This window comes from Alosa pseudoharengus, unplaced genomic scaffold (assembly GCF_046254945.1).
Source record: "Alosa pseudoharengus isolate Yale_2024_CS ecotype anadromous, Long Island Sound unplaced genomic scaffold, YU_APseudo_1.1 YU_APseudo_1.1_scf_3, whole genome shotgun sequence".
Taxonomy (NCBI): Eukaryota; Metazoa; Chordata; class Actinopteri; order Clupeiformes; family Clupeidae; genus Alosa; species Alosa pseudoharengus.
Window position 1 is genome coordinate 15,338,713 of NW_027468718.1, and position 25,504 is coordinate 15,364,216.

The 25,504-nt window shown below is 44.7% G+C and overlaps 2 protein-coding genes across 5 annotated transcripts in view; one reads left to right on the plus strand and one right to left on the minus strand.

The window, feature by feature from the left end:
• Window positions 1-392: 392 nt before the first annotated feature.
• dipk2b (divergent protein kinase domain 2B) lies at window positions 393-11,935 on the plus strand. Its single transcript, XM_076263315.1, has 5 exons — window positions 393-780; window positions 2,331-2,595; window positions 5,040-5,213; window positions 5,774-6,062; window positions 11,151-11,935. Exons 1-5 carry the CDS (start codon window positions 536-538, stop codon window positions 11,507-11,509), a joined length of 1,332 nt encoding a protein of 443 aa, XP_076119430.1. The 5' UTR covers window positions 393-535; the 3' UTR covers window positions 11,510-11,935.
• The window catches only part of kdm6a (lysine (K)-specific demethylase 6A), an 82,604-nt gene continuing 68,945 nt past the window's right edge, over window positions 11,846-25,504 (minus strand). For all 4 annotated transcript variants that reach the window (XM_076263312.1, XM_076263313.1, XM_076263311.1 and 1 more), the window contains 12 exons: window positions 23,248-23,377; window positions 22,161-22,266; window positions 20,487-20,692; window positions 19,920-19,981; window positions 19,133-19,207; window positions 18,545-18,693; window positions 17,812-17,926; window positions 17,287-17,474; window positions 16,238-16,379; window positions 15,463-15,589; window positions 14,334-14,504; window positions 11,846-13,208 (listed from right to left, as the gene is read on the minus strand). In XM_076263312.1, the coding sequence (XP_076119427.1) occupies window positions 13,179-13,208; window positions 14,334-14,504; window positions 15,463-15,589; window positions 16,238-16,379; window positions 17,287-17,474; window positions 17,812-17,926; window positions 18,545-18,693; window positions 19,133-19,207; window positions 19,920-19,981; window positions 20,487-20,692; window positions 22,161-22,266; window positions 23,248-23,377 (1,501 nt within the window). In that variant the 3' untranslated portion in view covers window positions 11,846-13,178. The remainder of the gene's footprint in view (window positions 13,209-14,333; window positions 14,505-15,462; window positions 15,590-16,237; window positions 16,380-17,286; window positions 17,475-17,811; window positions 17,927-18,544; window positions 18,694-19,132; window positions 19,208-19,919; window positions 19,982-20,486; window positions 20,693-22,160; window positions 22,267-23,247; window positions 23,378-25,504) is intronic.

Consider the following 25,504-nt stretch of genomic DNA (forward strand, 5'->3'; position numbering starts at 1 on the left):
AATTCTACTGTCACAATTCTATAGGCTGTATACACAACTATAAGCACTATGAATACTGCAAACTCAGCTCTGTATATGACAATGTGTATAAATGTGAGTATGGTGTTTGTCTTATCTTACTACTGTTTTAGACCTATAATCTGTACATTTGTACGTTTGTGTGCTGTGTACTGATTTAGTCTTGACTGCTACTGTATCTTGACTCGGGTTCAGCCGGGGTGGGTTTGGTCGCGCGTGCCCCAACAAGGCCATTGTCCATGCAGGCAAAGGGTAGAGGAAGTGTCTCCATGACAACGGGGGTTATCTGCATCCTCCATGTGCTTCCTGTGGAGGTGAGTGAGGAGTTAGGCGGTAGGGTGCGGTGGCCGAGACGCTACACCGAGAGACAGAGAGAGAGGGAACCCAGGCAGACAGGGCCATTCAGAAGCTACAAACACTCTGGACTGTTTTCTCCTTTCTGTGTGTTTGTGAGAGTGTGTGTGTGTGTGGCAGCCCTGTCAGCCTTTTCACCACAAGAGATGAGTGCCATGGCAGGATGGCACTGACATGCCCCAGAGCGAGGGCGAGGAAGGTGCCGCCACCGGCCGTTCAGCTCTGGGCGGCAAGCTGGGTACTGGCACTGGTGGCATCGGCCGTGGCTGCGGTGGCGGTGACGCCATACCCACCAGGGATGCGCAAGGAGAAAGCCTACAGCTTCGGGAGAGGCTTCCTGGGCCTGGATAAGTGCAACGCGTGCGTGGGGACCTCTATATGCAAGAAGCTCTTCAAGGAGGACATACGGTAAGGACACTCTCAGGGCAGACCAGTGTGGGAGAGGGGAGACTTAGAAGACCTAACATTTCCTCCAGATTTTTCAGAAACCCTGTAAAGATTACATAAGTACTTACACTTCAGCACTGAATTCAGGTGGACTATACCAATGAGTGTCTTCCTTTTTAAAAACATCACACTTTTCCCTGAGGCTGATTCTCATAAATGGAGTCATAGGTAATGTCAGCACCAACACTGGATTTGCTGGCAAATGCAATCATCCCAAGAAACAGCCCAACAGGATCCACAAGAATTCTAGATTGTACCAGCACAACAGAGTAGTTTAAGAAGACATCTTGGTTAGAAAATATAAGCTTTCCTTTTGTACGGTGAAACCGTGTTTAACCAGCATTTGGTATGTTATTATCAAAATATTAACAGAAATGGCACCTTCGACACTTAAAGTGCAAACAATGCTGAGCAATAACCCATGAAAATGGTTGTAGTTTAGAGTTTCCTGATCGCTGTGTATTTGGGAAGTCCAGGGGGATCCCAGTAGTCGTTGGTCACTGCGTACACCCCCCACCTCCCACGGTCAAAGGACAGGATGTTTGATCAAGCTTGGTTTATTGTTAGCAAGCAGACACCAAAAACACCTGCCTCCCCAGCGCAGGAGTGCCTCTCTGGCTGTTATATGAAAGCTAGAGATAGATAGATAGATAGATAGATAGATAGATAGATAGATAGATAGATAGATAGATAGATAGATACTTTATTGATCCTCAAGGGGAAATTTAAGGGTCTCAGTAGCATACAGACATCACACACAACATGTACTTACATGTACTACATGTAGCTCCTGTAGCCACCTTCAGCCCATTTGTCAGTGAACAGAGTTGCATCTCACCACCCACCCCAGCGTTTCCGTTCCTGTCAACCCGATAAGCAAACAAGATGGAAGCAAACAGGATCGGCTTCAAAGAGGACTCAGACATACTGGTGGCTGTGATATACAGGAGATTTGTACTGCCAAAAAACTGACACCTAAACAAACAACAGAGACAAACAGGGACAAAACATAACAATGTTGTACATATTAATCTGGTCCAAAATGCAGAGAGCAGCAAACATTTGTTTTTGCATCTAATGTGATGAAAATCATTTAATCAAATGAGATCATAAGACTCAACAACAGTCCAGCATAACAACAGTAGAGTCACAGAGTCGGTGTTAAAGTTGCTCATAAACACCTACATTCCCAATCAAAACAAAAGCAGAGAATCACAGCATCCGTAATTAGCAGCTCTCTAAACAAAACATTTTTTTCCCCAAATTGGTGAGATGTTATGTGGAGCAATTTGAAATATATAGAAAATATCTACAAAACATCTCTCTGTATGTCTACCTCCAGATTTGAGGAGACAGGAATTATGCATGCTTGTCGACATTATTCAAGCTGGAATGTGCAATGTAACAACAAGTTATAATCTATGTATAATTGATTGTCTGTAACTGAATATGTGAACCAAGAGGTCATATGTGGATTAGGTGTGTTGAGATTCTCCACCTGCCTCTCTCAGCTTTGACAGATGGCTGTCCTCGGACCTGATACTACCCAAGGCCAGCCGGCAGAGTTACCAAGGCAACCTAACAGACGACTCAGAGACGTGGCGGCCGGTGGTGCTGTCTCGGCTGCTGCCTCCGCTGCGCCACCAACTGTCTGACCGCAGCATCTGCAGCTCGGCTGGCCGGCCCCCGACCTGCAGCATTGAGACAGCACTCAGGGCCACGCCTCGCTTCCAGAACTGGGCACGCTCACACCTGCTCTACCCCAGCATGGTGCAGGTACACCTGGGGGAAGGAGGGGGGCATGATATCCTTGGGGATATGATTGTAGCTTTACCTAGCATGCTTTATTGGGGGCCAAGCAGCGAAGCTGCGAGGCAACCATTGTGTTTGTTAGTTTTCTTATTATTATTCCTCTGCCATTGAAGTCAATGGCAGCCCATAGAACCGTCTGGTGAAAAGTTGTGAAATTTGGCACACCGATTTGGGACAGTCCCATGATTCATTTCACCAAGTTTCATGTTGGCACCTCAAGCGCTCTAGCGCCACCAACAGGCCAAAGTTGGACTTGTGTTCACGCACGTAACTTCTGACCCGTTGACCCAATTTTCAAAAATGAGGTGTCGTTGGATTCCTTGGACCAAGCCGAGTTCAACGCACCCTATGACGTCATTTTCCGCCATGATGGATTTTCCGCCATATTGGATTTTAGTGAAAGTGAAACTAAAACTTCACAGGTCACACATTTTGTCCGATCGTCACCAAACTTGACACACATGATCTTCAGACCAAGCCTCACAAAAGTTGTGGTGTTTTGTCTTCGGAACTATAACCGTTCATCTGAAATATCCAATCGAAATTTGCGGCGAAGCCGCCAAACAGGAAGTGAGCTCATATCTCAGCAACCCATTCATCTATCATAACCAAACTTAGGACATGGACTCAGGACCCAATCAGGGGGACGCACAAGAAATCTGGTGACCTTTGACCTCTAGGGGGCGCTGTAATTAAGAAACATGCCTTTTGGCCTGTTGCTGCAGTTGTGCTTAAAATTAAAACGCACTATTGGTGTCTGGTAATACTGTTGGAGGTCCTTAAGCCGACCCAACCAACTTGTGATGTCATCGTAATTGATTCGGCCGCCATATTGGATTTAATCAAAAACACGTACAAGTTTTCGCAGGTCACAAATTTCAGCGGATCCTCACCAAAATTGGCAGAGAGCATCTTCAGACCATGCCTTATCAGTGCATTGCTTTCTGGAACAATTGACCGAAGCATTCGGCTGTAACAGCCAATCGAAATTTGCGGCGAAGCCGCCAAACAGGAAGTGAGGTCATATCTCAGCAACCCTTGCATGTATCAAAGCCAAACTGGGTACATGGACTCAGGACCAAATCAGGGGGACACTCAATAAATCTGGTGACCTTTGACCTCTAGGGGGCGCTGTAATTAAGAAACATGCCTTTTGGCCTGTAGCTGCTGTTGTGTTTGGAATTAAAATGTACTAGTGGTGTCTGGTAATACTGTTGGAGGTCCTTAGGCCGACCCAGGCCAACTTGTGATGTCATCGTAATTGATTCGGCCGTCACATTCGATTTAATCAAAAACACGTACAAGTTTTCGCAGGTCACAAATTTCAGCGGATCCTCACCAAAATTGGCAGAGACCATCTTTAGACCATGCCTTATCAGTGCATCGCTTTTTGGAACGATTGACAGTAGCATTCGGCTGTAACAGCTAATCGAAATTTGCGGCGAAGCCGCCAAACAGGAAGTGAGCTCATAGCTCAGCAACCCTGCCATGTATCATAACCAAACTTACTACATAGGTTCAGAACCCCATTAGGAAGACGCTCAAAACATATGTTGACCTTTGACCTGTAGGGGGTGCTGCAATTAGCAATATTGCATTTTGATCTGTAGTTGCGATGTGTTTTATCGATCTTTTATTTTTGGATGTGAAACTGATGACAACATGTTCCATCCAGTTCATTCTAATGCGTGGGTGGTAGGGCGGGGCGGGACGGGGTGGGACGGGCAGAGGTGATTAGGTGGGGGGGCTGGCTGGCGGAGGCGGTGGCAATACTCAGCCCCGTTTCAGCCATACAAAATCAGTTATGTTTGATGTGACACTTGTTGAAAGTGTTGATCGCGTATGTCTGCTGAGTTCTATCTTGACGCCGTGGCTACTCCGGCCTATGCTGCTTGGCCCCCTCATTGCTGCTTGCAGCTATATTTTACATTTGTATTAGCATATATATTTTTATTTACTTTTTGGTTGGGTAAAAGTTTGGATAGGTTTGGATAAAGTGTCCGCTAAATACCACAATTATTTACTTGAATATAACAAAGGGATAAACATGTTTAAGCATAGAATGACAAACATTCAATATATCATGTCATCTTATGAAATCCACAATCCACAGGGTCCACATCTATCAAAATGTATATTTTCTCTCCATCTGTTGAACTGATTAAATAATTCTTTGAATAGACTAACTCCTCAGTGGGAAGTTTAGAAGTAATTAGTGACTTTCGAGCCCCCCACCCGTAAATGTCAGGTCTCTCCCAGGGATCATTTGGATCCAGTGAGGCTCTGGGCTAATCTCTGAGGGGGCTTTGGTGCTTGTAAGAGCTTGCAAAGGTAGATTAACACCAGCCTTACTCTCCTCTACCTCATTTCTTCCTCCTCCGCTCTCGGTGTGCGACACTTCTCCCCAGGGTCTGTCCGCCCCTTTGCTCCGATGTCCATCTCAGCGTCTGCTGGACCGTGTGGTGCGGCGCTACGCCGAGGTGCTGGACGTGGGCAGCATGCAGATGAAGCACTTCAGCGACAGGGACAAGCTCCGCCTGCTGTACACGCTGGCCGTCAATCAACACCCACTCATGCTGCAGGTGCGATGTGATGGCGGCGATGGAGAGACAGACGATCAGCCCCCGCGTTCGTTTCCGTGAGCGATCTGCGGCAGCACTGTCATTAAGTGGTCAATAGGCGCACTTGAAAACCTGTCTGGGGAAAAATAAGGTTCACACACAATAGTGCCCAGAGGGGAGAGAACTTTTAGTGGGCACAGTGAAGGACACAGAGTACTGTGTCTGAAAATTTTTTCCATTTCCATCTTTTTTCCCCCAAAGTTGCAGCAGGCATTTGTATGTTTCAGGTCTTCATTAACACATGAAGAATATTTTGTGCCACTAACCAATAAGAAGGGCTACCCAAATAACATACATTTCCACAAAGTATTTACCATTTTAGAACTAAAACTATTCATGTATAAGCATCCTGAAGTTTTGTGATCTTTATAATTTCAAGCCTCTTTTCCCTCCTGATTTCTGGCCCAGCAGACATGACTGAGGTGTTACAGGTCTTCAGTAGCACATGATGAATGGGGCAACTACATCCCTGTCTTGGTACTTCCTGTTTTTAACGCACCTCACTTCCCCTCTGCCCACAGATGTTTCCTGGCACAGAAGGATGGCCGTTTCCACGGTACCACGGCTCCTGCGGTCGGCTGGCGGTGTGGGCGGGCACTCGCCCCCTGAGCACTATCCGCTCCACCTCCCTGCAGCAGCGGGCCGACGCGGCCTATCAGCTGCTGCACATCGCCCAGGGCCTGGCCACCAACAGCCTGCGCTTCAGGCTCTACTACACCCAGGCGTCGGAGGACATGTTCGGGCTGGCCGATGACGGACGAGTGCTCGTCATGGACGCCAGCGGCGTCGGGGTCATCGACCTGCAGGAAGGTAGGATGAACCAGGAAGACGGAGGAAGTGAGGTTACACCAAGGTCAACACAAAGTACAAATGCACAAACTGAGGAAATATATGGGTCTCGAGATGAGGAACATTGAGGAACTTCTTAATGTAATGTGTCTAAGACGGCAGTGAACCATCTGATAACAATAAAAAGCCAGGCAGAGAAAGTTGGTAAGAACTGCATTACATCACAGAACAGAGTTCTGTCGGCAGACTTAAAAACTTTTTTTTTCTTTTTGGTGAACAAAGCTGCCTCTGTTGAATGAACGCAGTAGGTTTGCAGGCTCTTTCAATTAGGCTAGTAGTTATAATCCGACATTAATTACTTTTGGGCTCAGATGTGGTGTGCCACGGTACAGCCCTGTCAATTAATTCTCCAGGTTAATATGCTACATTTCGCTCAAGACAGACGGAGCCATTGCAGGGCACTGGTATCACTTCACATATATGCCACACACACACGCTACACTGTATCACACACAAAACCACATCACACACATACTGTGTAATATAGGAATTCCGACTATCACATAACTGACAGCCTTACCACTGCATGTGCTGTCTCCCCAAACTACAGCTGTAACACGCCATGATCAATAGCCTTGGTTCTATGCAGTTGGAGTCATCATGGTTTCTTTAGTCAAGGCACTGGTGATGGGCAATGGGTCTATCAACAAGTGAAAGAAGTTGAGTAAAAATGATAATTTAAAGCTGTTGAGTTTGAGCGCAACAGCTCGATACAAACAAGTTGACTGTACATATCCAGCCACACCCCCCCCCCCCCTCCCTCCTGCTAGCATGGCTGAGCTCTTGACATTTAGACCCTAATGACTTCTAGGGTCGCCCAACAGGACCCCATGCTTTCTCAGAAAAAACACATCATCTCTAGTGGTTTGTTTAAGGTTGGATATGAAGGTCACCTCGAAAATGAATGAAACATTAAACATTAGACCTGCGTATGCCTCCGATTAAAAGCAGATAAAGACAGCGATAAACTGAGAAGATGAGAGCATCTTACACAGCACTCATGACAGCCTACCAAGCAGTAAGATGATTTAGACAATGCGTGGTTCTACCTTTTCTTTTTCACAAATCTTGTATTTACTGTATCCCCTACTGTGGCTGGTGTGACAGCTTGTTTTGTTTACAGCAAGCATTCAAACTGCACATCTAATGAATCTGCCAGCTAATAATATAGCAAGAGATCCATAACCTTTGGTGTCTGCTTTTTGGTTTGGTTCGGAGCCGATACCAATAAATGATCTCCAACTGAGTAAGTGCACTGTGTAAAACAAGCCACAGTTCTTGAACTTCAACATACAAAGGTCAGTGACTTAACTCACAAAGCAGCTAAATGTTATGGCACCTACAGACAAGGCCACATGATGGGGGAAATTTTTAATTTATGCATTGTAACACCCACCAACGTAATAAAAATCAGCACAAAATCAGCACATTTTAAACGTAATAATCCTGCCTACGTAATAATTTCCCACCAACGTAATAACTATTGCCTACTGCCAACGTAATAACCCAATTTCCCACCAACGTAATAAGTATTACATTTGCAGGAAGTTATTATGTTGGTGGGAAGGTTAAAAAATTATTACATTTACTTCCTATCAATGTAATAAATCAATGATTTAGTGATATTATATATGTTTCATCAGTTGTAAGGGTATAGTTGTCAATAATTGTCACCATCTAAACCATCTCATGACCATAAAACTTTGTACCCCCCACACCTTTTTACTGGGGGCCAAGCAGATGTGAATGCACCCAATGTGTTTCTGCCTTCTCTTACTAGGGGCCAAGCAGTAAAGCTACAGTGTTTCTACTCTTCTGACTTATGTTTTGTTAATAAATCGAGGTGTCCCAATAATTAATGGACAAGGCAGAGGCAGAGCAGGTCTTCTTGACTTTAAGGATATAGGTAAATTACCCCCAGCTTGAAAGGCTAGATGATGGGACTGGCCTAGAAGCCACACTCAGGAGCAATGGGACAAAGACCTGGCGATTAAAGTACAACCAAACAAAGCTACAGTGATGGCGCAAGTCATTAAAAACGGTGAAGGAAGCTGTGCCCATGCACCAATGGTCTGGTACAGTTTACACAGAGCATTTTAGTCCAAGAATATTTTACCCAACCCAAAACTAATTGCAACAGAAATCATTTTTGGAAGTGGTGGAACATTGTCAAAATTGCCATCATTTGTGCATCTAGGTCAAAGGCCGAAATTGTTTGGCAGTTATACTGAACTTATTGTACATTGTGATATGCTAATTAGGTCATTTTTCCATAAAAGGATGTAACTTGGTACACTTGTACAGTTTGGAGCTCTGGGGCTGTATTCACGAAGAATTTTAAGGCTAAAAGTATCCTAACTGGCGAATTTAGGAGCAACTCCTAAAAATAATGGGCGTGTCACTCCTAACTTTAGGACTCCTAATTTTTTTCACCAAAAGTAATTCACAAAGCATTTTAGACCTAAAAGTAGCACTTAAGTCTGGGACAGCTTAAAAGAAGTCGAGAGGACTCCTAACTCACTAAGACCTATTCACAAACCCTTTTTGTAGCATTTCACGTCGCGATGTTTTGAAATGCCTATGCGGCTTCCAATCGCGAGGGAACAATTTTGCATTGTAGGCATAAAAGGGATGCAATAACGCACCAACAACAACCAAAACTACTCATTGTCAACATGTAAACTAAACGTTTCATTGTGAATCAAATTAAAATGTTCTCCTCTTTGCAAACGTAGGCATAGGCTATGGTGACAGGTTAATTTAATAATGTTGTAAAGATACTGCATCAATCCGCATGTTTCATTAGGCTACTAGGCTATTTGTTTTGCCTTAGCCTACTCTTTATTCATTTAGGCTAGGCCTTTTTATTCAGTTCAGTTTATTCATCATCTTCCGTCCTTCGCATTACTTGTGTAGCGCATGCATTCAGACCTGTCACTCATCATCATAAAAGGCTTTGTGAATATGGCCCCTGAACATTTTCAGATATAAATCCATTATCAAAAACCCTAATGGTCGCTGAGGTAACCAGGGACGCATACAGTTTTGAAAATACCGAGGTCCAAAAACCAAGGACCCCCCCCCCCATAATGATAATTGCACTAATGGACATTAAGTAGGCTAGAGACAGTGAAGGGAATGGAGGGTTGGCTATGGCCTCCGGATTTCTTGCCAAGTTACAGGAACATAAAAAATAACCAATTTTGACCTCATGCTACGTTGTGATTGTTAGAAGACCGAATGCTGAGATGGTTGGAGAATGTGAGAGTCCGCAAAAGGGCTTTGAATGGCAGGCATTGAAAAGAAGTTGCTGCAGCGGTCTTTGACTTGTATTATTACATTGCATGAAAATGCACTGTACTGTTCTTCCTAGGCTTCTTCTTCTTTAAACGCGTTTAATGCAGCTTCAACCGTTTAACATAGAAACTTCATTCAAACTATGTTATGTAGGTCTTACTTAGGACATGAGTGCTATGTATGTTTTATCTTTGTAACTTTTATACTTTTTAAACTATTAATTAAAAACTAATCAAAATTTCCCCATAGACTTAACATTGGGCTGATGACATCACAATAGAGCCGTTAAGCAATTAGAATCCTATGCCAGGTGGTCAGACCACCTGGATCAACTGCCAGTCTCAGGCTTTAAGCATACAAACTGGCTCTATTAAGACTACACATCCTGTTCAACTGCTTCCTCTGCCAAAAACTGTTTCAAAATAAAAGTCCTCACTACAATATTTCACTGTTAAACAATTTAACCCTTTAAACTACTGAACTTTTTGACTGTTCAGCCATTGTAACTGTTTTCCTGTCTGTTTTTTTATAAGAACATAAAAAAATGCGTTGGTCTCGAGGACTCGGTCTGAAATTACGAGTCCTTCTCCTCCCACTGTGGTCCGAGACCGAGTCAAGACCGAGTTTTTGAAGGAACTAGTCCGAGAAGAGACCGAGAAAGCAAAAATTGGTCTCGAGACCGGTCTTGAGTCCGAGACCGGACTCGAGTACTACATCACTAACAAATGATATGTAGTCTTTGAACTATTCTCAATTAAATATAGTGTTGATATAAGTTGTAAATCATAGCATTCTTTTTATTCACATTTTACAAAGCGTCCCAGCTTTTTTGGAATTCAGGTTGTATAAGAATGTTGCCAAATATTCCATTTGATGTCATAATGCACTCAAGCAGACATACCAGAGCCCGAGAGACTTCGCCAAACAGCTATTATGTCTTTATGCAAATTCCGGAATGTGAACTAGTGAAACATAAGTTAGAAGGGTAGAAACAGCGCAGCTTTACTGCTTGGCCTCCAGTAAGTGAAGGTAGATACACCATGGGTGCATTCACAACTGTGTGGCCCCCAGTAAAAAGGTGATGAAAATAACAAAAGGTAGAAAAACAATTATTGCCTATTCAGTAATCTTCTTGGCCCCCACTAAAGGTGTTAAATGTGTAAGGCAAACAGATGCCAAAGCAACCAGGGACCTGTCCCTATAAATATACTACATTTAAAAAAGATTTACTACACGGTTCTAAGGGCTGCCACAGACTACATTTATGGCATTTAAGTGAAATAATAACAAAAGAACACAAGGGGTATCCTTGTAGCTTTTGCTTGGCACCTAAATGTGGTGAATAACAAGTAGAGATAAGTATGGGGTAAAACAGATATAATATCACTAAATCAGTGATTTATTACATTGGTGGGAAGTTAAATGTAATACTTTTTTAACCCTCCCACCAACGTAGTAACTTCCTGCAAATGTAATAGTTATTACGTTGGTGGGAAATTGGGTTATTACGTTCGCAGTAGGCAATAGTTATTACGTTGGCAGGATTATTAAGTTTAAAACGTGTGATTTTGTGCTGATTTTTATTACGTTGTTGCGAAGTTATTACGTTGGTGGTTTATTACGTTGGTGCGAAGTTATTACGTTGGTGGTTTATTACGTTGGTGGGTGTTACAATGCATCATGTTATAACTCCTCCCACTCCCTCATTTGAAGATGAATGTAAACATCTTCCCGTCTTCTCTCTCACAACAGGGCTTCCCCCCGATGACGACCACACAAACCCAGCCAATCAGGTGACAGACGTCTTCTCCTGCCTAAGCGGCTCTTGCGAGAGGCCTCGCCCGTGTTCCGCGGTGCGGCCATCACAGAGCTTCGCCCTCCTATGCCGGAATGTTCTCCCGCGCCTGCTGCCCTCCAGGGACCTGCTGCAGTCCCTGCACCTGCCCAGCAAGACTGCACAAGAGCTGGCCAGGTGTGCTGATGGCGCCCGGTCTGACGCAGAGGTCACCCAGGCTGCACACTCCCTGATGGACATCCTCAGGACTATGAGGTCGTGCAGCCCTCTCTACGGCTACAGATACCCAGAATGCATCTACAACGACAGATTCTGATACATCTGAAAAGAAGGAGCAGGGCCTCTTGACTTGCACAGGGATTATTGGCAGGATGGGGAGTAGGCCGCAAGCAATCATTTGTTGTGTAAAAACAAACGGACAAAAAGTCAGCCAGGTTGAGGTGGGATTTTCCAGGCTTACAGAGGTGCGTTTCAATCAGACTTATCGATCTTGGTACTGACATTACACTAAAAGCAAAGACACAATGCTTGTTGCATCGGTTATCACTTCAGGGTGGAAAGCACAACACATTCATAACAGCACATCATATTGCACAAGCAAAACTCTGAAATCCCCAAAGTCAGCCATAATTGAATACTCAACACAGGAGAGTGGATTTCAGTAATAAAGACAACTTTGTTTAATAACGCATAAAACATCCTTCAAACAATAAAACAATCTTACCGAGGGTTTTCTGTACAACGCTTGCTAAGCAGTTTTATTTATATATAGAAAACGTAAGAGGAGAAAATGCTCAAAATGACATTGCTCCTTAAAATTTAATGGCAGGTACTCTGAAAAAAATAACAGCATTCCATCAACAAATACTTTCAAGCAATAAATATGCATTTATAAATAGTGTAAATTTACAACAAGATTAGAAACAAAACAAAAATCACAAATTAAAGTTTATTTCTTAGTCTATGTGCAACCCATTGTTCTTTGTGACGTGGCTGTTATCTTTTTTCTCTTATTTTGTCATTTTTATTCCCCTAACAAACAAAAAACATAAGACAGGTGAACATAAAAGCTGTAAAAAAATTATACCACCTAACTTTTCACATTACAAATTTTTTTTTTAATATTTTTATTTTATTTTTTTTCCGCTGCCCAAAGAGACCTTAAATCTTCTACCTACCATACAAAATACCAGCTAGGCTAGTACTCATTTCACAGAGAAAATGAGATTCAATACGAAAGAAAAAAAAAAAAAAATCATGTATCAGCCATACATGAAATAAAACTTAAAAAAGGGAAAACAAAAACAAAATGAAGAAAATCAAGGAGAAAAGGGGGTCAAGTCAGTAGTCTTTGAGTGATGTTGCCAGTTGTGACATAATATATACAAAAACTTTATTTTCAGTAATTCTGTCCATTTTTTTGTCAAAGTCTTTTTTCCACTAAAAGAAATTGAGCTGAACCAGCCAGAAACAGTCCTGGAGACCGGTAACAGGGAGACAGAGCGAGTGAGAAAGAGAGACAGACGAGAGAGAGCGAGTGAGAAAGAGACAGACGAGAGAGAGAGAGAAAAAGAAAGAAAGAAAGAAAGAAAGAAAGAAAGAAAGAAAGAAAGAAAGAAAGAAAGAAAGAGGGAGAACAGGGTCTACCCCCTGCTTGACGGGGTTGATGCTGCACTCTTGGCAGGTTGCATAGACAAGTATCTCTCAGCCAGCAGCCTCGAGGGGGGTGGGGCTGGACCTGGGGAGGAGGGTGGTGGTGGTGGTGGAGATGGTGGTGGTAGTGGTTGGGTTGGGTGGTGGTGTCAGGGAGGGACAATGACTGGACCAGGTGGCAACCGGTGAGCAGGCAGGGTGGGTGGGTGGTTAAGGGTCCGCTACAGAAACCAGTGGTGTGGAGCTGGGTCACTTTTCCTGAATATCAGAAACGGCTTCATTTAAAAGTTCCTGGGCGTTACTATTGTCCTCAGAACCAGAAAATGTTAATGTCAAGATGAGGGCGAGGGCAGAGGAGGTGCCTGGATGAGAGAAAGAAAGAAAAAGAAAGAAAGAAAGAAAGAAAGAGAAAACAAAACAAGAGGATTACTTGAACAGATCCCATAGAATAGGCCACAACAGGAATTTGTGCACAACCGCAAATATAATGCAGATGGCAATTACAAACATCAAGTGGCATCGAAAGGCCTTGATGACTGCCCTCAGTAGCAATATTTATTGAGGATGAATCTGTGGTTAATGTGTGGTTAAGATGAGGAATACGTGACATTCTTATGTGTGGATCAGACAAAGGATGATTCACTGTTGCTGACTAGTCATAGTCTGTATTACTTGCAGATGTGAGCTTGGTGACTGTCACAATGACTTGCAGGTTTTAACTAGACTGGTCATATACTTGGTAGGACTAGCCAAGAAAGAACTAATTGGAAGAGCTAAAGGAGGATGACTAAGATGAAGACAGCTGGTCATAGATTTGGATGCTCTAAAAAAGTGTTACACCGGATTACCCCCAGATGACCTGAATGATTAATCCTACATTCATAGCAAAGTCCAAAAAGTTATGAGCAGAATTTGGGTGACTATAGAGCGCAACAAAAGTAAGAATACAACATTTTTTTTCTATTGACACCTGGAGTAGAAGCCATAAAATCGTAACTGTCCATGGTAGACTTAAAACCAGCTACGACATGACTAAGCGATTGTACATGCTCATATAGACGCCAAAAGTTAATGGGGCATCAACCTTGTTTTGAGAAAAAAAAAATGTTTTATTCGCGATTTAACGGAAAAGAACTACACTACTCAAAATCCTAAACGTGTAAAGGCCAATAAAAGCAAAGCCTTTGATTGGTAGAGATCGTTGTTGCCATGGAAATGTTTATGCCACTGTTCCTATCGTTTCGTTAATCACTGGAGAGTCAAGATGGATACCGAGGCTGTCAGAATCTGTGTGTGGCCGTCCGATAAAAACTGACTTACTAATGTGAACCGGCCGTGCAGCGTGTGACATACTAATGTGAACTGGTCGTGAATCGTGTGACTTACTAATGTGAACTGGTCGTGCAGGGTGTGACTTACTAATGTGAAATGGACGTGCAGTGTGTGACTTTTACTACTGCGCCCTGGTCATGAAGTGTGTGACTTACTAATGTGAACTGGTCGTAGATCTGCATCAGGTCGTCCATCCTGTGCTGCTCCAGAACCACAAAGTTGTCAAGGTTGGTGCTGGCCTTGCGTGCGCAGTCCTGGCAGTGCACCACGTACGTCTTCCGGGAGTTGCTCTCGCTGGTCACAAACAGCAGATCAAACACCTCCACCTGCCAAAGTGGACCAAGATTAATGGTGGTACAGTGAAAGAAAGTGGTCTATGGTGCACCATCATGCTCATCATGTTCAGTGGACGAACTTTGAATGCATCTACTATGGAGTTAGAAGTTTTTCACAAACACTTGACATACCCACATCTACATCAGTAGCTATTTGATTTGGTTTGCTGAAAACTAACCAAATAATAATAAAAAAAATGAGGTGGGGGCAAGTTAGAGGCAGTTAGAATCTGATCGAATATAATCATGATGGCATGCAATGATGGGGAACCTCTACGAGCGCCTTTGACTAATCCATATACGGACTATACAGGTCCTAAGCGGAGAAGCCTGAGGCAGTGTTTGCTGTATTTCGTAATAATTACCAAGAGCATGATGGTGCATTATTGTGGTTTGACAGCCTTAAGAACAACAAGGGTGATTTATTTTCACAATTTAAACAAGTGACAGTGACTGATCGTATTGAAGAATATCTAGAAAGCACAAGGGAGGGAAAGTGATTGAAAGTAAAAGTGGACCAGACAGAATAATCAAAGAACAGATGAAGAGAGAGAAAAACAAACACCAGCATGGAGAGATCAGAGAGAGAGAAAGAAAGAGAGAGAGAGGCTAGAATGAGAGACAGTGGACAGACGGGAGGGACCAAAGGAAGGAAGAAGGAAGAGGGAGAGAAAAAGACAGAGAGAGTATCTACCTCACAGATCCTGCAGTAGAAAACCGACGAAAAAGACCAAGCAAGCAACACAAAGATGGTGAGATATGTAGGGTGAGGCAACAATGAACGAGTGACCATAGACAGATGACAGAGGGGTAAGGCAGCAAGATGGAGAGATAATGGGGCAGAATGCAAAGAGAGAAAGACAGAAGGGAGACGTGTAAGAGAAGGAGAGTGTTTCAGACAGAGATGGAGGGATGAGTGGGGTGAAGAGAGGGCTGTGTGTGTATGCACCTCGCAGATGCTGCAGTAGTGTGCGATCTCGTCCTTGGTCCTCCCGTGCCACACCAGCTCCTTGCCAGCAGTCATCAGCGCCTCCTTCAGCATCTGACACTGCTTCAGCGTCCGGAACAAGCAGTACCTATGCAACCGCGCGCACACACACACACACACACAGATCAAGCATTCATTAACATGTATGTACTCATCAACAGCTGCAATATGAGAGTTTGATTAGCAACTCAACTGAAGTGAACTGAAGCTGTACTTCCATGTTGTAAAATATCAATATCAAGTCCTAATATAAATGAAATTTCCACGTATTCCTATGTGCATAGGCCCCCTTTTCACCGAACGGACCACCTAATAGCGATTATCAAATCCCATCTCTATCCATCTTTATCAAATCTCAAGTCCCAGCCTCGGGTGTACGGTCTGAGCCATACAGTATAAGTATATATACTTTTTTGATCCCGTGAGGGAAATTTGGTCTCTGCATTTAACCCAATCGGTGAATTAGTGAAACACAAACAGCACACAGTTAACACACAGTGAGGTGAAGCACACACTAATCCCAGCGCAGTGAGCTGCCTGCTACAACGGCGGCGCTCAGGGAGCAGTGAGGGGTTCGGTGCCTTGCTCAAGGGCACTTCAGCCGCGGCCCACTGGTCAGGGCTCGAACCGGCAACCCTCCGGTTACAAGTCCAGAGTGCTAACCAGTGGGCCACGGCTGCCCACTACAGTGCACATATGGACACTGCCAGTAGCTCCTGGTCTGGTGTGGACTCACTTGATCATCTCAAAGAGCTTGTGGTCGGACACTTTGATGTTCCTGGCCATGTTCCAGGACAGGTGAACCATGGGAACGATGGATTTGACACACTGCAGTTTGTTCCACTCGTATCGCTCCACTGCCAGCTTATACATGTATGCTGTATGGAAGAAGGGATGAGAGGAGAGAAGGAGAGAGACATTTTAAGAGTAGCTTAGTCAGAAAAACAAACAAAGGGAAGGACAAGGTGAGGTAGGCATCTGCACAAAATAAAATAAAAGCTGTCTGCTAGGGTGCAATTTTAAAAGGAGTTCAACCAGCCTTGACCAAATAAAAGGAACTCAACCTTCAAAAGGAAATCACAATCTGCACATGCACACACACGCATAATAGAATTCTAACACATCCCAACAACAAAAGAGCTGTCTAATTATAAAATACATTTTAGGAAGAATGAATACAGGTGCATTTCAGATTTTTGACACCCCTGCTGTTAGAGTGTTCCTCCTACAATGTTTTGACCTCGCTCAGTTCTGTAATGACTTTCTCTTTGTAGTTGTCCTTTGTGTCTGGGCATTACATCTTGCCAGTGTCTTCGGATGGCAAAAATTCCACATAGATTTAAAGGGACACCAGGCAAGCCTGATGCTTTTTCTCTACGAAACTCCCCCTCGCTCGGTCTGAAGCTCTTTTCCTTTTCTTTGCATCTTCCGTCAAGGGTTTTCGCTGCTTCTTCGCTGGCTCTGCCATTATACACATGTTTGCAACAATCTCTATCGTTTCGTTAGCCTGCCTCTGTGCTGTAAACTGATCCTGCTTCGGTCGGCGGGTAGGATACACCGAACTTGCAAGTGGGATATTCTTCCTACAGGCAGTAGGGGCGGGCGAGAGAGCCTTCATTCGCCCCGTAATGAGTCATTTAACCATATACCGACTTACGAAGATGATTAATTAACACGAAAACGTTGCCTGGTGTCCCTTTAAGAACCTTTTGTTCTAGCTCTATGCATGGTCTAGGGGAGAATTCTCTGCCTTAGGCGGTGGGCGCAGATTGACGCCAGCCTTACCAGTCAGGGGCCCAACGTTCCAGGCGATGTTGTTGCACCAGCCGATGGCCTGCACCCAGTGCACGGTGCCCGTGTTGAGCCATACCAGGTCTCCCGGCCGCTGGATGAAGCGGTACACGGGCACGTTGGCTTCATACAGGTCCTCCAGGTTAGGCCACCACGAGCCCATGAGGAAGTTTATATTGTTCCTGTTGTGTTTTATTAAATAATGTTATTAAATGGGTTTTTTTTTTCATGAATTAAATTATTATTTTATATAAATGACGATTTCCCGTTAATTGTTGTTGTTTTCTAGTCAAACTCATTTCATGTTTTCATGGACAACAGTGACATTTCAAAAGTGACCAACACAGGAGGATGACTCCATAATAAATCAAGATTTACAAGTCATCACTTGCCTGACGGCTGACACAACGTGTACAGTTCAAGTGCATACAAGAACACAGTAGCAAAGACTGCAAGTGTGCATGTCTCAGCCTTGCACCACACCACAACACAGCACAGCTACATCTCGAGTTGTCTTACTTTTCACAGAACTCGTTCATGACCCCCCAGTATGGCTCGGGCACAGCAAACCATTCACAGTCCCCTGGGCCGATGTTGATGTTCACCGAACAGAAGTTGTTGTTTTCTTGATGCCCTGGAAAAGAGGAGCGAGCCAAATGCAAATCAGTGAAACTCGACGTCAGTGCGGGTGGGAAACAAGCAGTCAGCGGCACCTCTACCGGTCAGCCTTTACAGACACATTATGTAATTAGCATTTTGTTATTCATATCAACATCAGTTAAGTGGCTATTAAAGGTTACTTCGGGCATTTTATGACTCATACTAATTGTGTGTGTATATATGTGTGTGTGTGTGTGTGTGTGTGTGTGTGTGTGTGTGTGTGTGTGTGTGTGTGTGTGTGTGTGAGAGAGAGACGGAGAAAGTGCTAAAGTGTGGGAGTCAACACCAACTGTTTGACCTCCACCAGATAACACTCATTTGCAGATTAGCTAAGTGGCCGTGGGTACTATGCTGTGTGTACATGTAAAACCACTTAGGACCCGCCAGCACTGTTAGTGTTTGGCTTGTCCGCAACGCATTCTCAGATGACAAACTGTCAGACACACCTACATGCTAAAACATTCGTGTGTACAGTGCTGACAGAGTCAGTCAGTGTGTCCAAGAGTGTGTGCGCGTGTGAGTGTCCGTCTGAGAATAGTATGAGGGAGACTGTGTGTGTGTGTGTGTGTGTGTCGTGTCCAGCCGTGTTCACCTGGCGTCCTGCTGCCGGGCACCTTCATGTAGAGCTGTACGGTGTTCATGCCCAGGATGGTGTGGCCCACATGGCTGAGCAGGTTCCCAGCTGACACCACTCTGGCAAACGCCGGCAGCTTACTCAGCTCCGCCAGCTGGGGCTTCCACCTGAACAAGGGTCAAAAGGTTAACATCCACTAAGGTAACACACATGGTAGTTTCTGGTCTACGGCTAGTCAAAGGCCTGGTAGTGACGGCATGCATGTTGCATTTAGGCTGTGGCAATGCTAGGATTCCTGAGTTAGCTAGCTTTATTTTGGGGTGCGCTGCAACAGTATCTCTAATTTCCATCCTTTAGCTCATATCTTCATGAAGTCCACAAATTAACAAGTCTACATCAGCCATGAATAAAGACTGAGAGTACACCACACACACACACACAAAGTAATTTGTGAGGCCCTTCCCTCACATCCATGTAATTATTTGCATTGAGCCCAAACTGCTCAATTTGGAGAGCGATTCTGACAACAATAGAGAGCTATGATGATGGTTCGATGCTGACAAGACAAGCGAGAACTGAACCGAACAGCCACACACAGACACTTACTTCTTTTCATCCGACAGGTCGATGTTGGTCCCAAACTTGATGTACTTGAAGGGGCCTTTCCGTCGCCTCATCATACTGCAGGGAGACAACGAGTCAACCATGAGACTTAGGAACGTTACACATGGCCATATATATGACCTTTGATTCACATATAACTGACGGAAATGTATGGGCAGAAAAGGAAAAAAGTTAAAGCAACACCAAAGAGTTTTTTGTACCTTAAAATAATGTTTCCAAAATCGTTTCAGTGGTTCATCAACTTGTAACAGGGTGAACAGCACTTCTGCAATAGCTTTGCGGCCCTCTATCGGCTATAACCGCACTATGTAAGTTTGCCAGATCGGGTAGCGGATCTGTAGTTCGATGGAATGAGACATAAGAAACTACAAATTTGACTTGCATCTGATGTCGCAATACATCATACTTTCATAAATCGTGCAACATATTGTATCCTGTCTGTGGACATCGTTATTTGCATAAGCCGGTGCTGGATAAACAAATAGCGTGCCTGCGACAGAGGGAAAGTTCTTTGGTGTTGCTTTAAATGTCAAATAATTACATCTACTTAATCAGAATGCCACTAGCTATTTACACAGATCAAAATGGCTTATTCATGTGTCCATCTTTTTTTTTTAACAGCCAGCCCATAGGGTTGAATGGTTCTGGAAATGGGTCTGGGGCAGTGATGGTTCTTAGGGACTATGCACCATTTTAAAAATCCAGTCAATAACCCTTTACTAAGGCTGAGATAAGACCTGCTTCATTGTGAGCGCAAATAGGAGCGTACTTCTCTGTGGAGGCAGACTCTGTGTCCGAGTGGTCCTTCTGGCCTTTCTTCTCATTCTCCTCCTGAAACACACACACACACACACACATATATTAGAGACACTGGCACAGGCGCAAACCCAAGCCAGCTGAGAGTCAAACTAACCCACCCCATATTAGTCCTAGAAAAAAAGGCATGAGATGGTTCAGATTTTATCTCTTCGGAGTAGAAGCTAAGATGAGGCTTCAAAATAAGAAGTTGTAACACCATTGTACCACATGAGACAGATGGCCTGAGAATCACACCTTCACGGTGCTTCCAATCAAGAAATTAAATTTACACTTAACCAAAATAGCATGAAAAACAGAACAAAAGCAAGCATACCCTCCTCCCACACACACACACACACACACACACACAACTAACTTGCAATATCTCAAACGTGCCAAAACTAGCTCTGTATAAACAATACAAACAATAGTACTTAAATTAGGAGTTCCACTCAATCTCATGTATGAATTTAATAGAGGCACATGCTCTAAGTGAGAGAAATATAGTGTTTAGAGTTGAGCACATGATTCCACTGACCCGTAGTGACTCCTGGAAGGACGAGGCCTGGTACTGGGCATACTTGGCGATGGTGGTGTGCGAGCGGCTGCTCTCGCAGCGCCACATCTTGCGTGTGCCCGTGGGGTCCCAGTTCTCATCCGTGGGCTGGGACAGCTGTGTCCGCACCTCCACCAGGTGCTCTGGGTTGGCCTCTACCAGCGTCTTTGTGGAGAACAGACCCAGATCTGAAGGCGGGAGAGGGAGAAGAAGAAGGGGGGGGGGGGGGGTAGAGAATGAAAGGCCACTTCCATTACTGTGAATTCAGCTATGAATTGGTGCAACAGCAGACCATGGAATTTAAATGTATAGCCAGAAAGCACTGGAAAATAAGACTAAATGGAGGAGGTGGAAGAAAATATGAAACTAGGGAATTTTTTCTAATTTGTCCATGGCCAGCCCACCTACCCACACACACACATTTATTTATTCATTCATTATTTATCTGTTTTAAAACAGCAGAACCCGCTGCCCTGGCCACGGTATAACCTAGGAGAACTCCCTGGGGGCAGATGAATGTTAAGCTGCAGAGACCTGCTCCACAGGCACAGGGCAACACAGGCAGGAACACTACTTGGCCTTTAAGGGGCCGTGAAGGTACTATAGGACGGCCAAGTACCTTGACATTTAGATATGAAATTATAGACCAGGCATTATTTCCCCCCAGTTATATAGCCCCAGACTTTTAATCATGTGTCATTCTACCTGTGTAATCGCTAGGTCATTAGGTGCCACTATGATGCATAAAACCATAACCAGGTTATGGCTAGCTCTGCAGTGAGGCAGAATCCTGTTGCACATTCTCTTCAAAATTCAGAGTTGACCAGAACAATACCCACTACAAGCACAACCTTGAAACACCTGAGGTAGACAAACTTCAAAGTCTAGTTAAATTCTTACAGCATTACCAATATTCCAACTGTCAAAATGGATCAACTGTCAATTCGCTCAGCTAACCTGCTGCAGCATTAGTAAGTATAATGGAAGGATATCAGAGTGGACCTGCACCGGTGAGGTGGACTGGTGGTCTGAGAGCAGCGTTGTGGTGGACGATAGTCTGAGACTGAAACAGGCCAGACAGTCTCTACACTGAACCTCTCCTCCAGTTTCAGCCTGCTGCAGTAACATCATCTGCTTACAGGTGGTGCTGTTGTCACACTGTACATCTCCACATAGCTCTCTCTCTTTCAGATAAACACACACACACACACACACACACAAACACACGGGAATGCGCACAGCACAGCAGAGAAAAAGCACGCACATACAGAGCAAAGCTCACGCACACACACACACACACAGCATGCCAGCAAGCACACACTTGCGCAGCGCCAAACCTCACATCCACTAGGAACTACGACGGTCTGCGCTTTAAAAGATTCTCCAAAGCTTTCCAGCTAAGCGAGACTCTCACTTACTGAATAGATCACACCGACAAGCGTTTCTCATTGCTAAAGCTTCAGCAACAGCATGAGTGTCAATGTTTGTATGGGTGAGAAAGACATGCTAATTGATGGTTCATCTAAAATATCTCTGTAGTGCTGGTACACACACACACGTTAACCATATACCGCACGCACGCGCACACACACACGCACGCACGCACGCACACACACACACACACACACACACACACACACACACAGGCAGACTTACCAAGTTTGAGAGCCCCTGCTAGGCCCCGTATGACCGTGACTGGGTTGGTAGGGTTGGTGCAGAATTGGTGCAGTGGTGGGAAGAAAGCATCCCTCTTATTTTCCAGCTGTAGAGACACACACCCAGACGCACGCACACACACACCCAGACGCACGCACGCACACGCACACACACACACACACACACACACACACACACACACACACACACACACACACACACACACACACCCAGACGCACGCACGCACACGCACACACACACACACACACACACACACACAGACACGCACACACACACACGCGCACGCACGCGCGCACACACATGCACACGCACACAGACACAGACAGACAGACGCATGAGAAAAATGAATCTTGCATATTAAGGCTGTAGCTGTCTAAAACACACCAATCCACGCCACACTTCACCTACACTTAACGCTACTGTATCGACCCAACACTAATCCTGCAGCCTCTTGACAGGATTGCTAGAGGTAAGACTGTGCCTGTTGGGGGCGCTGTTGCGCTTACATCAATACAGCAAAGGGAATGGGGGGTTGGGCCGATGCACCCAAATACAGAAGAGGGAGTTTTAAAGTTGCTAAGCACATTTAACTGGTGAGAAAGCTAGCTGGAGTTATTCATTGACTGTAAGTAGAGAGGGAGGGGAGCTTGGTTTATAAACAAACATGCACTCAGAACAGGGAGTTTACGGAGTACACTATCCTGGAAATGTGGCACATTTGGTGTACTCGTGTTAAAAGGGCCATTCCCCTACAAACCAACTTATTTTGTTTTACTGATCTGCAGATGTTCGAAGTAAAAGAGATTCATGTTTAAAGTGTGTGTGTGTGTGTCCTATGCACATATTTATCATTAAGCGTGAGTTTACTGAACAGGTCTAACCAACATCACCATGAGAGGATTCATTAACAGAAAGATACATGAGAGTGTGTGCGCGTGACTGTGTGCGCGTGTGACTAAGGTGTGTGTGTGCGCGCGCGTGCGTGCGTGTGTGTGTGTGTGCGCGTGCGTGTGTGCGTGCGTGCGTGCGTGTGTCCACGCGCGTGTCTGAGGTGGCTATACTCACGTAAATACTGGGGGTGGGGGGGTTGAGCTTGTCCTTTGGCAGCGGAGGGTAGGGTGCCGAGGGCACTCGGGGAGGGGGACACTTGTCCAGCAGGATGCTGCTGCTGGACAGGCCATTCTTCCCCAGATTCCTGAAGGAGCGCAAACACAAACACGGCACACAGTGATCAGCACAGGCCTGGGGAACATTTTAAAGAGCTGTTACATAACTACAGAGCAGGAGCGCAATGAAGAATCGACTCGAAAGCACCTCAGACACAAAGACTCCCTCAGATACGACGACAAAAAAAAAAAAAAAAAAAACACGACTTATGACAAGTGCTCTTCAGGCTTGCGAAGATCCTCATTCAGAGCAAACGTTAGAGCAAATCCTCAAGAGCAAAAGCTGACCAAAAGACCCAGGTTTAATCAGTATATCAGTACTCACTGCAATACGCGTTGGATAAAAGTGCAAGCCAAACGAATAAATGTAATGGAAATGTATGCAAGAGTCTCCAACAATATCCTCTAGACCACAATCCACTGGGCTGACAGACGAGACCAACTCTCACCTTACAGACGTGTCTACAGTGAAGACCAGTGTATACAGTTAGAAGCCTGGATGCATATGGTCAGCACCCAGCCAACACTGAGGTCCCAGCGCTGTTTGTCAACCTCTGGACAAGCTGCCAGACCTCAAGAGTATCTCCGTAAGCAAACCAAATGGATACTGGCAGATGTCACTGGATGCTTTTAACATGCGTGCATAATTCATCACACACACACACACACACACATGGTGAAGGAAATCCCAACACATCACATGCCAAAAGCTAACAGTGAATGGGAAAGTCAGCTTATAGGCCTAGGCTAATAATGATGACATCAACCATGGCGAAAGAAGGAGAATGTGTGCTTGGGAAAAAGTCTGCTGGTAACTCAGCATGCACACACTGGTGTGTGTGTGTGTGTGTGTGTGTGTGTGTGTGTGTGTGTGTGTGTGTGTGTGTGTGTGTGTGTCTGTCTGACTTGTAGCACACATACACACGTGTGTGTTGGCTGCCGGTCAGGAGTCACAGGGGAGGGATGTGCTTTTTTTCTGCCCAGTGGCTCTGTCGCACCCAATCAGCATCTTCCACCTGAGCCAGTCTGCCCCAATGATGGACTCTGTGGAGCCCAGCATCAGACCAGCACAGAAACCCAGTCTGTCCAGCAAAGGGGAAGCACAACTTGCATCTAGCATGGGGACACAGGGTCCAACATAAACACTGGCCCGGGGCAAGTGAAAGAGCAGGATGGGGAAGTTCATGGCTCAGTTGTCAGTTTTTCTGCCCATCACAGTCATGAGTCATTTCAGTTCACCTCTGATAATACCTTGTTGAAGCTAAGCGTTTGAGGCTACTAACAGAAATTACAATGTAATAAATTAACAGTTTTATGTAAAAGTAAATTTCCGGGGCCGGTAAAAAGATACAAGGGGCCATTACAAATCAGATGTAATGCAAGGAAAATCTGAAGTTGGACACTAGGACACATTGGTCCATCAATGCAGGGGCACAGAATGTCAATCTCCTCAGTGATTGAGTGTATGTACCTCCAGCCATGGACTACCACAGAAACCAGCCTACCAGCAAAGGGCATCCACAACACCAACACCTAGCATAGGGGGCACTATTGCTGTACCAATGCAGGGGCAACAGAATGTCAGCCTGACCAATGATAAAAGACTGCATCAACCAAGAAGGTAGTCCTTTCGTCTCACATAGGGGACACAAACACATCATTCTACCAAAGTGCGGACACGTTACAACAGCAACATCAACATTTCAAGAGCTACATTGTAACATTGCCTCAATAAATAACACATACTCTACATAAGAAGGGGCAACAGAATGCTAATCAGCTTGCTGAAGGAGCACAAGTCCACCAAGTCAATGACCTCCAGGTTACGCAGTATTACCGAAACGGAAATACAACGCAATCCCTTCTTTAGCAAGCATGATGCCGGAGTAATAACCCGGTATGCCTAGTGCAGTGTGCCATTAGAACACAACTGCCGTGTTGTACAACAGCCAGCTGAAAGTTATACAGCATTGTATACCTTATATTGTCGCTGGAGCCCATATTGGCAGATTGACAGACACCTCTCCTCTGAAGTTACACCGAATGTGAAATCCAATAAAATCCATGGGATTATGGCAATGTTTAGATTAGGAGACGCATATGCCACAAGAATGGAACGACCGTTATGACCTACTCTTACACACACACACACAAAA